The sequence below is a fragment of the Dasypus novemcinctus genome, chromosome 6 (assembly GCF_030445035.2).
Source record: "Dasypus novemcinctus isolate mDasNov1 chromosome 6, mDasNov1.1.hap2, whole genome shotgun sequence".
Taxonomy (NCBI): domain Eukaryota; kingdom Metazoa; phylum Chordata; class Mammalia; order Cingulata; family Dasypodidae; genus Dasypus; species Dasypus novemcinctus.
In genome coordinates, this window is record NC_080678.1 from 48,043,870 (window position 1) to 48,057,886 (window position 14,017).

The 14,017-nt window shown below is 38.5% G+C and overlaps 1 protein-coding gene across 2 annotated transcripts in view; it reads left to right on the forward strand.

Annotated features, from left to right (window-relative positions):
* Positions 1-14,017, forward strand: part of TNKS2 (tankyrase 2) — a 92,736-nt gene that overhangs the window by 47,831 nt on the left and 30,888 nt on the right. Inside the window, exons 13-15 of one of the 2 annotated variants that reach the window (XM_071215764.1) lie at positions 561-596; positions 9,518-9,597; positions 13,670-13,815. In XM_071215764.1, coding sequence (XP_071071865.1) covers positions 561-596; positions 9,518-9,597; positions 13,670-13,815 — 262 coding nt within the window. The remainder of the gene's footprint in view (positions 1-560; positions 597-9,517; positions 9,598-13,669; positions 13,816-14,017) is intronic. The other variant, XM_058298766.1, reaches the window with a different exon arrangement.

Below are 14,017 nucleotides of genomic sequence, written 5' to 3' on the forward strand. Positions count from 1 at the left end.
CTTTCATGAAATTAAATTTTAATTTTTTAAAATTTCACAAATAGTTGTTAAATGAAGGAGTTGGTAGTAAGAAGAACATTTTTGAGAATTTTTTGGCTTTTTTTTTTTTGCTTTTGCTTTAATATGTAAAAAATGTTTTTAAAAAGTATTTTGCTTTTTTAACTTGTTATTTTGAAATAATTTCAGACTTAAAGAGTACTAGGATATTCAAGATACTCTTCCCAAATTTGTCATCATATATAACCGTAATACAATGATCAAGATGAGGGAATTAATACTAATACAAATACTATCTAATCTACATGGCTATTTATTCTTAACTCATTTTACTGAGTGCCCAAATATTGTGTTATGATTTTGTTTCAATAGCATTTTCTGCCCAATTTCTCTGAGTAAATAGCTGACTCTAGGTTTTCTGAAGAAAGTTTTAAGAGTCAGATGAAACAGTTGATATTTCTTTCTAAAGAAAGGAAAGCTAAAAGGCAATGGCCTTTTTGTAGAGGAACCCTAGTGATAAATATATCCTAAATTCTGGCCCTGCTTCTTTACTCCCTTTTTAGATCCTTCATATATAAGGCATGTAGAGCTTGTACAAGGTAAGCATCTATTTGACTTATTAAAACATACTTAGTGAATGTACTCATTCATTACATTTTAAAACATTTAATTCAAATATCAGCACACTTGGCATAGGTTAAACATTTCAGTCTAGAAATTTGGTCCCATAAATTTTTAAGTGCTTTATCTCTAACATTTATTAGAATTTAATGGAATAGCTCTTGACATCTCAAAATTCAGATGAGAAAATATATAACAGATGAAGTCTTTTTTATCTTTAATAGTCACCCTTGATTATTCTTATGCCTGTGATCTTCTGAAAACCACATTTTGAGAAACACTGCTTGAATAGATGAAGGCACACTGATAACAACTTCCTAGGATCTGCCAAAACTGTGAGCTACATGCTTGCTTTCAAGATTCCTTTTATTTCCCCATATACAATACATTGATTTTAGTGTCAGGTCTTGGGTGATACTAGTTCTATTCAACTCTCTGGTGATGGGCATTTACAGTCTTTCTAGTTTTTTACTAAGTGCTATTATGTTTAGTTTTACTTACCTTTCCATCTAGTTTCTTAAATTACCAGGGTGGAATTTCCAGGTCACAGGGTAGCATGTAATTGTCATTTTATCTTCTAGAAAGGTTGCAAGTAGCATTTTACCCTCCCCACTAACAGTGTGTGGAAGGGCCTATTTTCCTCATTAGCACTAAATATTATCATTCTTAGTATTTTTTTAGGGTAAATGCGTGTGTGCATCTGTTAAATTACAGAAATTAGTGCAAACTATAGAAATATTGTCAATGTATTCCTCTTTGCCTGCTAATTGATGGGAAAAAAATCAATATTCACTTGCATTTCTGATTGTAAGTTTGAACATATTTATTATGTTTATTGGCCTTTCTTTGTGAGGGGGGATTGCTTATTCATGTCCTAATCCCATTTGTTTTGGTTTTCTGTTGTATTTATTCTCATGAGAGATCTGTGTATATTAAATATGTTTTCTCTTATTATATACAGCAATGTGATTTTTTTCCATTTTACTGTTTGTTTTATAATTTTATTTAATGCTGTGTTATTGTCTGACTTATTTTCCCAAATTAAGTTTCATTTCTGATTTTGCTTTTGATGTGCTGCCCTAAGAAACTTTTCTAAATTGTGGTAAATATACATATATACATACATACATACATACATACATACATACATACATATGTAAAAAACACATAAAATTTGCCATTTTTAAGTATACAATTCAGTAGCATTAATTGCATTTTACAATGTTAAGCTACCATCACTACCATCCATTACCAAAACTTCATCTACCCAAATAAAAATCTTGTACCCAGTAAGCAATAAATCCCCATTCTCCCTTATCCCCAACCCCTGTGTATTAGTCAGCCAAAGGGATACTGATGCAAAATGCCAGAAATTGGTTGGTTTCTATAAAGGGTAGTTCTTTGGGGTAGGAGCTTACAGATATCAGGCCATAAAGCATTAAGTAACTTCCCTCACCAAAATCTATTTGGAGCAAGATGGCTGCCAACATCTGTGAGGGCTCAGGCTTCCTGGGTTCCTTTGTTCCTGGGGCTTGCTTTTCTCTGGGTTAAAGGTGCCTTCCTTCATGGGTCTGGCTTCTCTTTCCTCCACGTACTGACTTCCCAGGGCTCCGGTTTAAGTCTTCAGCATCAAATTCCAACATCAAAACTCCAACATCAGAAACCCTTAACTCTGTTCTTTGCCATGCCTTTTATCTGTGAGTCCCCACCTACTAAGGTGTGGGGAACTCAACACCCTAATCATAACTCAGTCTTGCCCAGGTACAGATCAGAGTACAAGCATAATCCAATATTTCTTTTTGTAATTCATTAATTATATCAAGTGCTACACCCTGGTAACATCTAATCTTTTCTGTCTCTTATGAATTTGTCTATTCTAGATATTTCATATAAGTGAAATCATACATTTGTCCTTTTGTGTCTGGCTTTTTCACTTACCATAATGTTTTCAAAGTTTAAGTTGTAGCAAGCATCAGAACTTTATTCCTTTTTATAGGGAATAATATTCCATTGTATGTATATACCACATTTTGTTTATGCATTCATCTATTGATGGACCTTTTGTCTTTTGTGAATAATGCTGCTATTAACAAGTGAATATGTATCTTTTTGAGTCCCTACTTTCAGTCTTTGGGAATTTCTGGTTCATATGGTAATTCTTTGTTTAACTTTCTGAGGAATAGGCGAACTGTCTTCCTTTCTTCTAGTACAGGGGTTCTTAACCATTTTTGTTCCATAGACCCCTTTTCTAGTCAGGGGAAAACCATGGGCCCCTTACTAAAGCCATACTATACTGTGTATTATTTAATAAATATATCATACCTGTACCAACATGTCCCCACAAGAATAATGTTTTGTTTTTAATTTATTGAAGTATATCACTCATACATAAACATATATAAACAATAAGTGTGTAGTAATAGTTGTGAATTTATAAAACAAACATACATAAACATCATATAGGGCTCTCTTACCTCACCCCACCACCAATATCTTGATTGTTGTGGAATATTTATAACTAAGATGAAAGAGCATTCTCAAAATATTACTACTAAGCAAAGTATCTTATATTTGGTGTATTTTTCCCCAACCCACCCTATTATTATTATTTATTATTTATATCATTTATACATGAACATACATAAGCAATGTGTGTATTAATAGTAAAAGTTGTGAACTTAAAAGCAGAAATGCATAACATCATACTGTGGTCCCGTACATCAACCCACTACCAACACCTTACATTGTTGTGAGACATTTGTTACAAATTATGAAAAAATATCATCAAAATCATACTCCTAACTATATCTTACATTTGGTGTATTTTCCCCCCAACCTATTCCATTATTATTTTTTAACATATGTTTTTATTACAGAAGTTGTAAACTTACAAAATAATCATGCATATGTACAGAATTCCCATACAACACCCCTCTATCAACACACCACCCCATGGTGGAACATTTCTTAGAGATTATGAGATAATATCATCATGCTGTTATCCCTAACCATGGTCCATAGCATACATTGACACACTTTTCCCATACACCCCCATTATCAACACAGTACATCTTTGTCATAGATAGATGAGTATTACAGTATTGCTATTAACCACAGTTCATAGGTCTCTCCAGTTGTATTTTTCCCATGCTCTCCACATTCCCACCACCCTGCAATAGTGATGTACATCTGCTCTAGCTCACAAAGGACACTCTTGCATCTATACCATCAGCAACTGTTCTCATCCACCTCTGGGTTTACTGTGTTGTTCAGTCCCTAGATTATTCTCTAGCTTTCTTTCAGTTGACATTTACATCTCTGGACTACCCTTTCCAGCCACATTCCCATTTCTAAACCACCTGTTACTCATTGTAATGTGTTACCATCAACTCTATACATAATTTCTACACTTTTACAGTGAAGTTAATTAAAACTTATATTAAGCATCTGTAGTCATTCTCAGTCCTCCTCTTATTTCCTTAAAGAATCCACCAGGTCTTGGAGATGTTTTCCTACATTATCATCTAGAACCATTATGATTCTTGCTTTTATATTTTGGTTTTTTATCCATTTTGTGTTAATCTTGGTATAAGGTACAAAAGAGGTGTCCTCTTTCTTTCTTTTGGCTTGGATACCAAGTTCTCTCAGCACTATTTGTTAAATGGACTGTTCTACCTGAGCTGGGTGGGTTTGACAAGCTTGTCAAAAATCACTTGACCACAGATGTGAGGGTCTGTTTCTGAACTGTCAGTTCAGTTCCATTGGTCTATAGTACCATGCTGTTTTACCACTGTAGCTAGGTAATATTTAAAGTCTGGAAGTGAGAGTCCTCCAACTTTGCTTTTCCTTTTTAAGATGTTCTGGCTATGGCAGACTCCTTACCCTTCCAAATAAATTTGATAATCGTGTTTTCCATTTCTTTTTAAAATGCTGGTTGAATTTTTGTCTGGATAGCATTGAATCTGTGTATCCATTTGGGTAGAATTGACATCTTAATGATACTTAGTTTTCTAATCTATGAGCATGGAGTGTTCTTCCAATTATTTAGGTCTTTTTTGATTCTTTTAACAATGCATTGTAGTTTTCTGAATACACGTGCTTTACAGCATTGGTTGTTGATTCCTAAATATTTGATTCTTTTCATTGCTATTGTAAAAGGAATTTTTCTTCCTGACTTCCTCCTCAGATTGCACATTACTGCATGCGTGGGATATCTTTTTCCAGCCTTTCACTTTCAAGCTGTTGGTATGCTTGAGTTTAAGGTGAGTCTCTTGCAGACAGCATACAGGTGGCTCATATTTTCTTATCCATTCTACCAGTCTGTGTCTTTTGACTGGGGAGTTTAATCCATCAATATGCAATGTTATTACTGTAAAGGAAGTTCTTATTTCACCTATTTTGACCTTTGAGTTTTATCTGTCATATTTTATTTTCACCACAGTTTTGAGACTTTTAGTTATTTTTACTGATATAATCTTTATTTCTAGACTCTCTTCCAGACCTCTCTCTCCTGTCTTTTCTTTTCAGACTGTATCACATCCTTTAGTATTTCCTGTAAAGCCGGTCTCTTAGTTATAAATTCTTATCAGTTTCTGTTTATCTGTGAATGTTCTTTTTTTTTTTTAAGATTTATTTATTTATCTCCCTTCCCCCCCCACCCCCACCCCCTGCCCCAGTTGTCTGTTCTCTGTGTCTATTTGCTGCGTTGTCTTCTTTGTCCGCTTCTGTTGTTGTCAGTGGCATGGGAATCTATGTTTCTTTCCGTTGCGTCATCTTGTGTCAGCTCTCCGTGTGTGCGGCGCCATTCTTAGGCAGGCTGCACTTTCTTTCGCACTGGGTGGCTCTCCTTATGGAACACACTCCTTGCATGTGGGGCTCCCCTACGCGGGGGACACCCCCGCATGGCATGGCACTCCTTGTGTGCATCAGCACTGTGCATGGGTCAGGTGCACACGGGTCAAGGAGGCCAGGGGTTTGAACCACAGACCTCCCATGTGGTAGACGGACGCCCTAACCACTGGGCCAAGTCCACTTCCCATATCTGTGAATATTCTAAACTTGCCTTCATTTTTGAAAGACGATCTTGCCAGATATAAGATTCTTCATTGGAAGTTTTTCTCTTGTAGTATCTTAAATATACAATACCACTGTCTTCTTGCCTCCATGGTTTCTGTTGAGGAAACCAGCACTTAATCTTATTGGGTGTCCCTTATATGTTTTGCATTGCTTTTCTCTTGCTGCTTTTAGAATTCTCTCTTTAAAAAAACAAACAAACAAACAAACTTTTATTTCCATTTATTGTAAGCTGAAGTTATTCCCAAACCATAAGTTTTGGTTTGTTCAATTTCTGGGATATCTTTTTCTTCTGTGCAACTTACTCTCTGGTTTAGGAACAATTTGTTCTTTTTCAATAAGGATCATCTCATTATGGCAGAGGGAGCTCATATATGGGTAAATCAGACCGTGAGCTCTATAAATACAGCGGCACATCTTGGGGGCTTTGTTCAACTGCATGTGCTCAGTGACCAGAGAATCTACATCTAAATCCTTTATGTTCAGCATTACGCTCTGCATTTTTAAGCATGTGCAACAAAAATCCAGCACTCTTTTTGGGCCACCGACCCTGTATCCAGCCCCACTGTTTGGCTTGGGCACATCTACAAATGCCACCATTATAACAATGGAATGGCACACATTGCTTCCGTAAAGTGACATCCTCAGATACTTGGTGGCTTTTCAAATATATGTACCCTTGATGGCCTCGGGAGTTTCTCAGGTGTTTTTAAAGTTAACATGAAGATTTGAACCTCTTGATTTGCATGATTTTATGGGGGTTTCTGGGTCAAGGGACTAACGAACCATTTTTAGAGATCACCTCGGGCAACTATGGAAAGGGCAGAATTTTTCTTTGTCTTTGGCATTTGACATTCTGATTAGTATGTGTCTCAGAATTCGTCTATTTGGATTTATTCAGATGTGAGTACATTGTGCTTCTTGGACATGGATATCTATGTCCTTCAGTAGGGTTGGGAAATTTTCTACCATAATTTCTTCACATATTCCTTCTGTCTTTTTCCCCTTCTCCTTCTGGGACCCCATGACACATGTTTGTACATTTCTTGCTGACATTGAGTTCCCTGAGACCTTGTTCAACTTTTTCCATTCTTTTCTTCATCTGTTCTTTTGTATGTTTGCTTTCAGAAGCCATTTCTTCAAGCTCACCAAACCTTTCTTCTGCTTCCTCAAATCTACAGTTATAAATTACAGTGTATTTTTTATTTCATTTATTGCACCTTTCATTCCTGTAAGATTTGCTATTTTTCTATGTATGCTTTCAAATTCTTCTCTGTGCTCATCCAATCTCTTCTTAATATCCTTCATCTCTTTAGCTGTCTCATTGAATTTATTAAGGAGATTTGTTTGGACAGCTGTGACTAGTTGTCTCAACTCCTTGGTGTCATTTGGAGGCTTATCTTTTTCCTTTAGGCCATATCTTCCTGCATCTTGGTATGGATTGTAATTTTTTGTTGGTGTCTTGGCATCTGGCTTACTAGATGTATTCTGCATGCACTTTCTTTCTTTAGTTGGCTTTCTTGCCCTTTCTCCCTTGCTGGTTGTGTAGTAGGAACCAAGGATGTAGTTGGTGCTGTAAGCTCTGGGGGCACAAGCTGCCCACATTGCCCCAAGGACCAATGAAGCTTCTCCCACTTTCTCCTTTGCCAGGGGTAGAGAAAGAACCACAGCTGTGTGTAATAATCCAAGTCTGTAGGACTAGACTGTGGTTCCCCAGAGAGACATGAAGCTTCATGCCCCTTCCTCCTCTACCTGGGGCAGGGGTGGAGCTGCAGGTGTGAGCAGCAATCTGTGTCATGCGGGTTTTTGCCCTGGCGGACTTCTGATTATTCAGTCTGTGCCAGCCGAATGTACCTGCAGTTACCTGGAGAGGTTGCTGCACGTCTCACAAGCTACCTCCCTGCCAGGGGTGGGACTGAAGCCTTGGGATGCAGTACGATCTTTGTGAAAGGAGCCGGTCCTTTTTGTCACTGTGATTTTCCCCTCATACCAGAGGCAGAGTCAAAATGATGCCTACCAGCCTCATTCTGACTTGGACAAGTTCAAACTTTAGCTGTTCTTAGAGTTATACTTTAGCCAGCCAAATTTACTAATCAGTAGTACATGGCCAATCATCTCTTCCTCCCCCATTTATGGGAAATGTATCTTTCAACTTCAGCTTCAGAATAGCTCCTGAGGCGGCTTGTGCCACCAGAGTAGGATGATCACCAGCGTCTACAGTATGGTCTGTATTTTCCCAGAAAGGCTGGCACAGTCCCTCCAGCTTCCTCCCTGCCAGAGGTGATCTGGGGCTTATGCTAGAGCTGCAATTTGATCTAAATAAAAAGAAGCCTGTCCCTTCCAGCACTTTGATTTTCAGTCAGCCCCACTTCCCCCTTGCCTGGGGCAGTTAAAAATGGTGCTTACTGACCTTATCTGACTTGGACAAGTTCAAACTTTAGCTGTTATTAGGATTATACTTTAACCCACTGGATTTACTAATCAATAGCTGAAGTTGGTGCCCAACCATCTCTTCCTCCTCCATTTTTATGAAGTGGAGCTTCCAATTCCAGGCACAGAATAACTCCCGAGGTGGCTTGTGCCACCAATGTTGAATGCCACTGCCTCTGCAGTGTTGTGTGCTCTCCTCAAAATCTTCTCTGCATGTGGGTAGTCTCTTCCTTCTGTTCTTTCAAGGATGTTTCAGGATATCTTTTGTTGTTCTGGAGCACCCAAACAAGTACCTTAGATAGTTCTGGGTAATTGTTAACTGCCCTGTAGCATGAGCTGACTTTAGGAGTGCCTTACTCTGCCGCCATCTTGCTGGTTGTCCCAGAATAATGTTTTTTTGAATCTTCAATTCAAGCTCACGGACCCCCTGAAATTTTTCCACAGAGGGTTCCATGGACCCCTGCTTAAGAACCTCTGTATCTAATTTTGTTTTCTCTTTTTTTTTTAGGAGGTACTGGGGATTGAACCCCAGAACTCATATGTGGGAAGCAGGTACTCAACCACTGAGCTACAACCACTCCCCTCTTCTAGTACTTTTTTTTTAAGAAGGTACCAGAGAGTGAACCCAGGACCTTGTGCATGGGAGGCAGGTGCTCAACCACTGGCTATATCTGCTCCCCAGTGAGAGTATTTTTTTGGGGGGTTTTGTTTTTTTGGTTTGTTTTTGTTTGTTTTTTAGGAGGTACCAGGAATCGAGCCCAGGACCTCGTATATGGGAAGCTGGTGTTCAACCACTTGAGCTACATCCATTCCCCTCTAGTACTTTTAAGGTTTAATTTTTTATAAATTCATCTGGAATTGTTTGTTATAAGATACCAAGTTAGATATTTTCTTCCTTTTCTATGAAGTTTTTTAATGAGCTATAAAACATAGAATTTCAGAGCAGGAAATTAGATGTCTCCTAGTCTAGTTTTTAAAGAAATGACCCAGAAAATTTAAGTGATTCCCCAGATCAGGTAGTTAATGGCAGAACCTCAGTTAGATCCCTGTCCATTCTCTCCTTATTTAATAATTTGCCATCATTCCACATGATTTGGTTGCAGAGCAACCATTCATCACCTATTTTATGTTCCTTTATATTGTTTGAGTCACATTTTATAATGATTATAATAGATGTTTACCAACATTTTTATTTCTATACCTATTATGTTTCAAAAAGATTTTTAAAGGAATCTTACTTTTTTTTTTTTTTTACCCCATCCTTAAGGTGGAGATTTCCTACCTAAATCTACCAAACTGTAAAACAACTTCACTTCTTGATCAGATGCCTTTAGTGGTTTCTAGGCCCACCTCCTAATAGGAGTTAATAACTCTCTCTCTCTCTCTCTCTTTTTAGAGGGTATCCCATTAGGTAATTCAGAGGCAGACAGACAATTGCTGGAAGCTGCAAAGGCTGGAGATGTAGAAACTGTAAAAGTAAGATACAATTCTATGTTTTTGTTAATTTTTAATTTTTATTTTCACATTGTTTAATGAATCTGTACTGTTGATAAAGAAGATCCTTGTTATGTGTATGTGCCTTGCTTTAAAAGGTTAATTAAACTAATCTAGTTCTAGGCAAATAAGGAGCATTGAGTAAGGAAAGAAATTAGTCACATTCACAAATTGAAATAAACTGCATGTAATTTCAAGTGGATTTTACTTATAGAACCTATTGGTTGGTCCCTTTAAGAGAATATGATAGGTCAAATTGTTGTCCATTACTGTCCATTACAGATGACACACAAAACAAGAAGGGACAAAAACTAAACCATGTGTCATTTCTGTCTACTGACTTCTTCTGGTTTCATTTCTCTGCCTTTCTCTATCCCTACTGATAGGAACTCAGTGTTTAAATATAATAATAAATACAGCATTGCCACTTCGCAGAGCCACTGTCTCATAATAATCTTCAATTCACCTAGAATGTAATAGTCTTTTTCTTTCTCACAACAGCCAACTTCAGCTCTTATCTTCCCTATCTCTAACAGCAGTCTTCCCTGGAATAACCCCTTACTCAGATTCTGTTTTGCTTTTTACTGTAGAAACATATGTAATGCCTTAATGTCTGTATCAGACATTTCTATTATGTACAGAAGCTGCATTTCCAGGTTAACTCAGAAACCTAACTTAAAAATTGAACTAATGTAATTAATTCATTAAAATTCATTTAACGTGTTTCATAAATTAATTTCTTCAGTAATGTAATACTGTTATTTTAATTTCCAAAGCTAGCAGAGACCCAAAAAAAATCCTTTTTTTTTTTTTTTTTTTTTTTTAATAGTGCTGGTCTTTTTTAAGGAGTACTGGCAGGTAATAAGAAGTTTTATAAAAAGCCAAATTTGTTGATTTAGATCATGGCAGAAATAATTGTTTGAAACAATTTCACTATTTCTCTGTGAAGATCCCAGTTCTGAATAGATTCACCGCACAAAGTTAATACTTTCAGATTTTCTGAGAAATAGAATGCAGGTCTCATCCTACTTGAGCTGTGAGAGAATCCATTAACTGCCCTTTAAATTAAGAACTATTTGGGGGAAACGGACTTTGGCCCAGTGGTTAGGGCATCCGTCTACCATATGGGAGGTCCGCGGTTCAAACCCCGGGCCTCCTTGACCTGTGTGGAGCTGGCCATGCGCAGCGCTGATGCGCTCAAGGAGTGCCGTGCCACGCAAGGGTGTCCCCCGCGTGGGGGAGCCCCACACGCAAGGAGTGCGCCCGTGAGGAAAGCCGCCCAGCGTGAAAAGAAAGAGCAGCCTGCACAGGAATGGTGCCGCCCACACTTCCCGTGCCGCTGACGACAACAGAAGTGGACAAAGAAACAAGACGCAGCAAATAGACACCAAGAACAGACAACCAGGGGAGGGGGGGAAATTAAATAAATCTTTTAAAAAGAAAAAAAAAAAGAACTATTTGGAAGTTGTTTTAAAATTCCATATGATCGTTTTATTACTAGGTCTTTGTCTTTGTAGACAGTGTCATCTCCAGATAACTTCAGCTTTTATTTTTTAAATTCATTTCTCAAAGGAAAAAAAAGCTATTATATTGCTGTTTTATTGTCTTCATCTATTTATATTAGAGTACCTAAAAGTGTATTCAGTAAACTTAAGTCTTAATGACTAGACTTTGGTTTCAAAGATTGAAGGAGTGTCAAGAAAGAGATGGACAAAGAGGATATGAGATGGGGGCAGAAACTTAAAGAATGCCACTGAGTTGAGAAAGACCTTCACCTCTCCCTTACTCTTTTTCTGTGATAAACATCAGACTGTCTTCCTTCCTTTCTGCTTTTAAAATCACTTGAAATTTGCCTCATCAGTCTTTCTATTCCTTACCTATCCTAGTCAGGTGAATCACTGGGACAAGAAGGTCTGCATTTTACTCAGAGAACAGTTATGTGCTCAGTTGTATTTGTTTAGTGGTGATCTATCAGACTAGATATTTTGTTGGATTCCTAGTATTAGAAAACCTGTCTCAGAGTGAACAAAATTAAACTCAGGGGTAGGGAGTAGAGTGACCTATGATAACTTCCAAACTTAGCAGCACCTGGCACACCTGCTGAAAATAACACATTCCTAGGTCCCCACTTCAGACATACTGACAGATGAGCTCTTTAATGGAACATGAATCTATATATCTAACAAGTTTTTGTTTGGTAAACTTTGAAGAGATTTACCAGTTTTGTGATTAAATGCCTTGAAATAAACCCACTGATTGCTGGCTCCTTTGGTGTATTGGGCTTCCGTGTCCCTGATTTTGGGATAGGATCGTAAAAAGGGAAGGAGCTTTATTAATACTGATACTCTTTTTACATTTTTTGAGCACCATGGTTTATTATCTGTGTCACTTTTCTTCCCTAAACTTGCATGTTTTACACACTACTCAAGACTCTGAGTGTTTCTAGTGTCACTACAATAGCCTTGTTCCACTGGGCTGGCTTCCTTATCTGAACTAGAGATCACAAAATGATTTCATTGACTACTTAATTTTTTCAAGAGTGGTACATAAATAATAGCATTCTATTAGTTAATTCATTCTATTTAATATCATGTGATTCTCCAAATAAAGTCCTTCTACCAGCAACACCAGAATCAACTGGAAACTTGTTAGAAATGCATATTCTCAGCCCCCTCCCAGACCATAAATCAAAAACTGGGGGTAAGACCAGCACATGAAAATTTGAGAACTGCTGGTCTAGAGTGTGATTATAGATCACCTGAAGATCTTATAAAGATGCACATTTTGATGGCATAGGCGGCAGTGTGAGATTCTGTACTTTTAAGAAGCTCCCAGGCGGCGGACTTGGCCCAGTGGTTAGGGCGTCCGTCTGCCACATGGGAGGTCCGTGGTTCAAACCTCTGGGCCTCCTTGACCCATGTGGAGCTGGCCCATGTGCAGCACTGATGCGCGCAAGGAGTGCCGTGCCATGCAAAGGTGTCCCCGTGTAGGGGAGCCCCACGCACAAGGAGTGCACTCCGTAAAGAGAGCCGCCCAGCGCGAAAGAAAGCACAGCCTGCCCAGGAATGGTGCCGCCCACACGGAGAGCTGACACAACAAGATGACGCAACAAAAGAAACACAGATTCCCATGCTGCTGACAAAAACAGAAGCGGACAAAGACGACGACGCAACAAATAGACACAGAGAACAGACAACCGGGGTGGGGGCGGGGAGGGGAGAGAAATCAGTCAATCAATCAATCAATCAATCAATCAGTCAATCTTTAAAAAAAAGAAGCTCCCAGATGCTGCTGCTCTGGCCTGGTGTACCTCTCCGTACATTTGCCCCAAAGTGAAAGTTATGACTGCTGATAGTTGATACTTAGATTGCCTTTATTTATTTATTTTTTTAATTCCTCTCCCCTTCCCCACCCCCGCGGTTGTCTGCCCTCTCTGTCCATTCACTGCGTGTTCTTCTGTGACTGCTTCTTTCCTTACCAGCGGCACCAGGAATCTGTGTTTCTTTTTGTTGCATGATCTTACTGTGTCAGCTCTCTGTGTGTGCGGCGCATTCCTGGGCAGGCTGTGCTTTCTTTCACACTGGGCAGCTCTCCTTACAGGGAGCACTCCTTGCACATGGGGCTCCCCTGTGTGGGGTCACCCCTGCGTGGCACTGCACCCCTTGCACGCATCAGCATTGCACATGGGCCAGCTCTACACGGGTCAAGGAGGCCGAGGGTTTGAACCGCAGACCTCCCATGTGGTAGGTGGATGTCCTATCTATTGGGCCAAGTCCGCTTCCCTAGATTGCCTTTAAGTAAACAGTAATTGTGGTAATAATAAAAATTTGCCTACTAGCTTTAGAAAATGCTGAAATTAAAGAACCAGAGGGATTCCCAGTAAATGCCAAGATGAAATAAGAATAAATAGCAAATAGTTTCTGAGAATACTGATTAGATGAGAAAATAAGTCAAGCATTTGAAATTTCTACTAAATGAGTTGAAACAAGGAAAGTAATTTTTGTACCATTTACAAATATGTAGAATCATTTGTATCCTGTCTTCCGTCCTATAGAAATTGTGTACTGTTCAGAGTGTCAACTGCAGAGACATTGAAGGGCGTCAGTCTACACCACTGCATTTTGCAGCTGGTTATAATAGAGTATCTGTGGTGGAATATCTCCTGCAACATGGAGCTGATGTACATGCTAAAGATAAAGGGTAAGTACCAATTGCCATGGCCTTTCCTCTCCTTATCATTATCTGATCATTTTAGGGTAATTTGGAAGTATGTTTATGATAGTTGTTATCTCTTTTATTTTCAGGGGAACTGTTTCCCAACATTGTCTTAAATATAGTTTTGTAATTTCAGTTAAGATTTTATGATAGGGAACAGAAATAGTGCGAGTGATTGAGTGCCTGC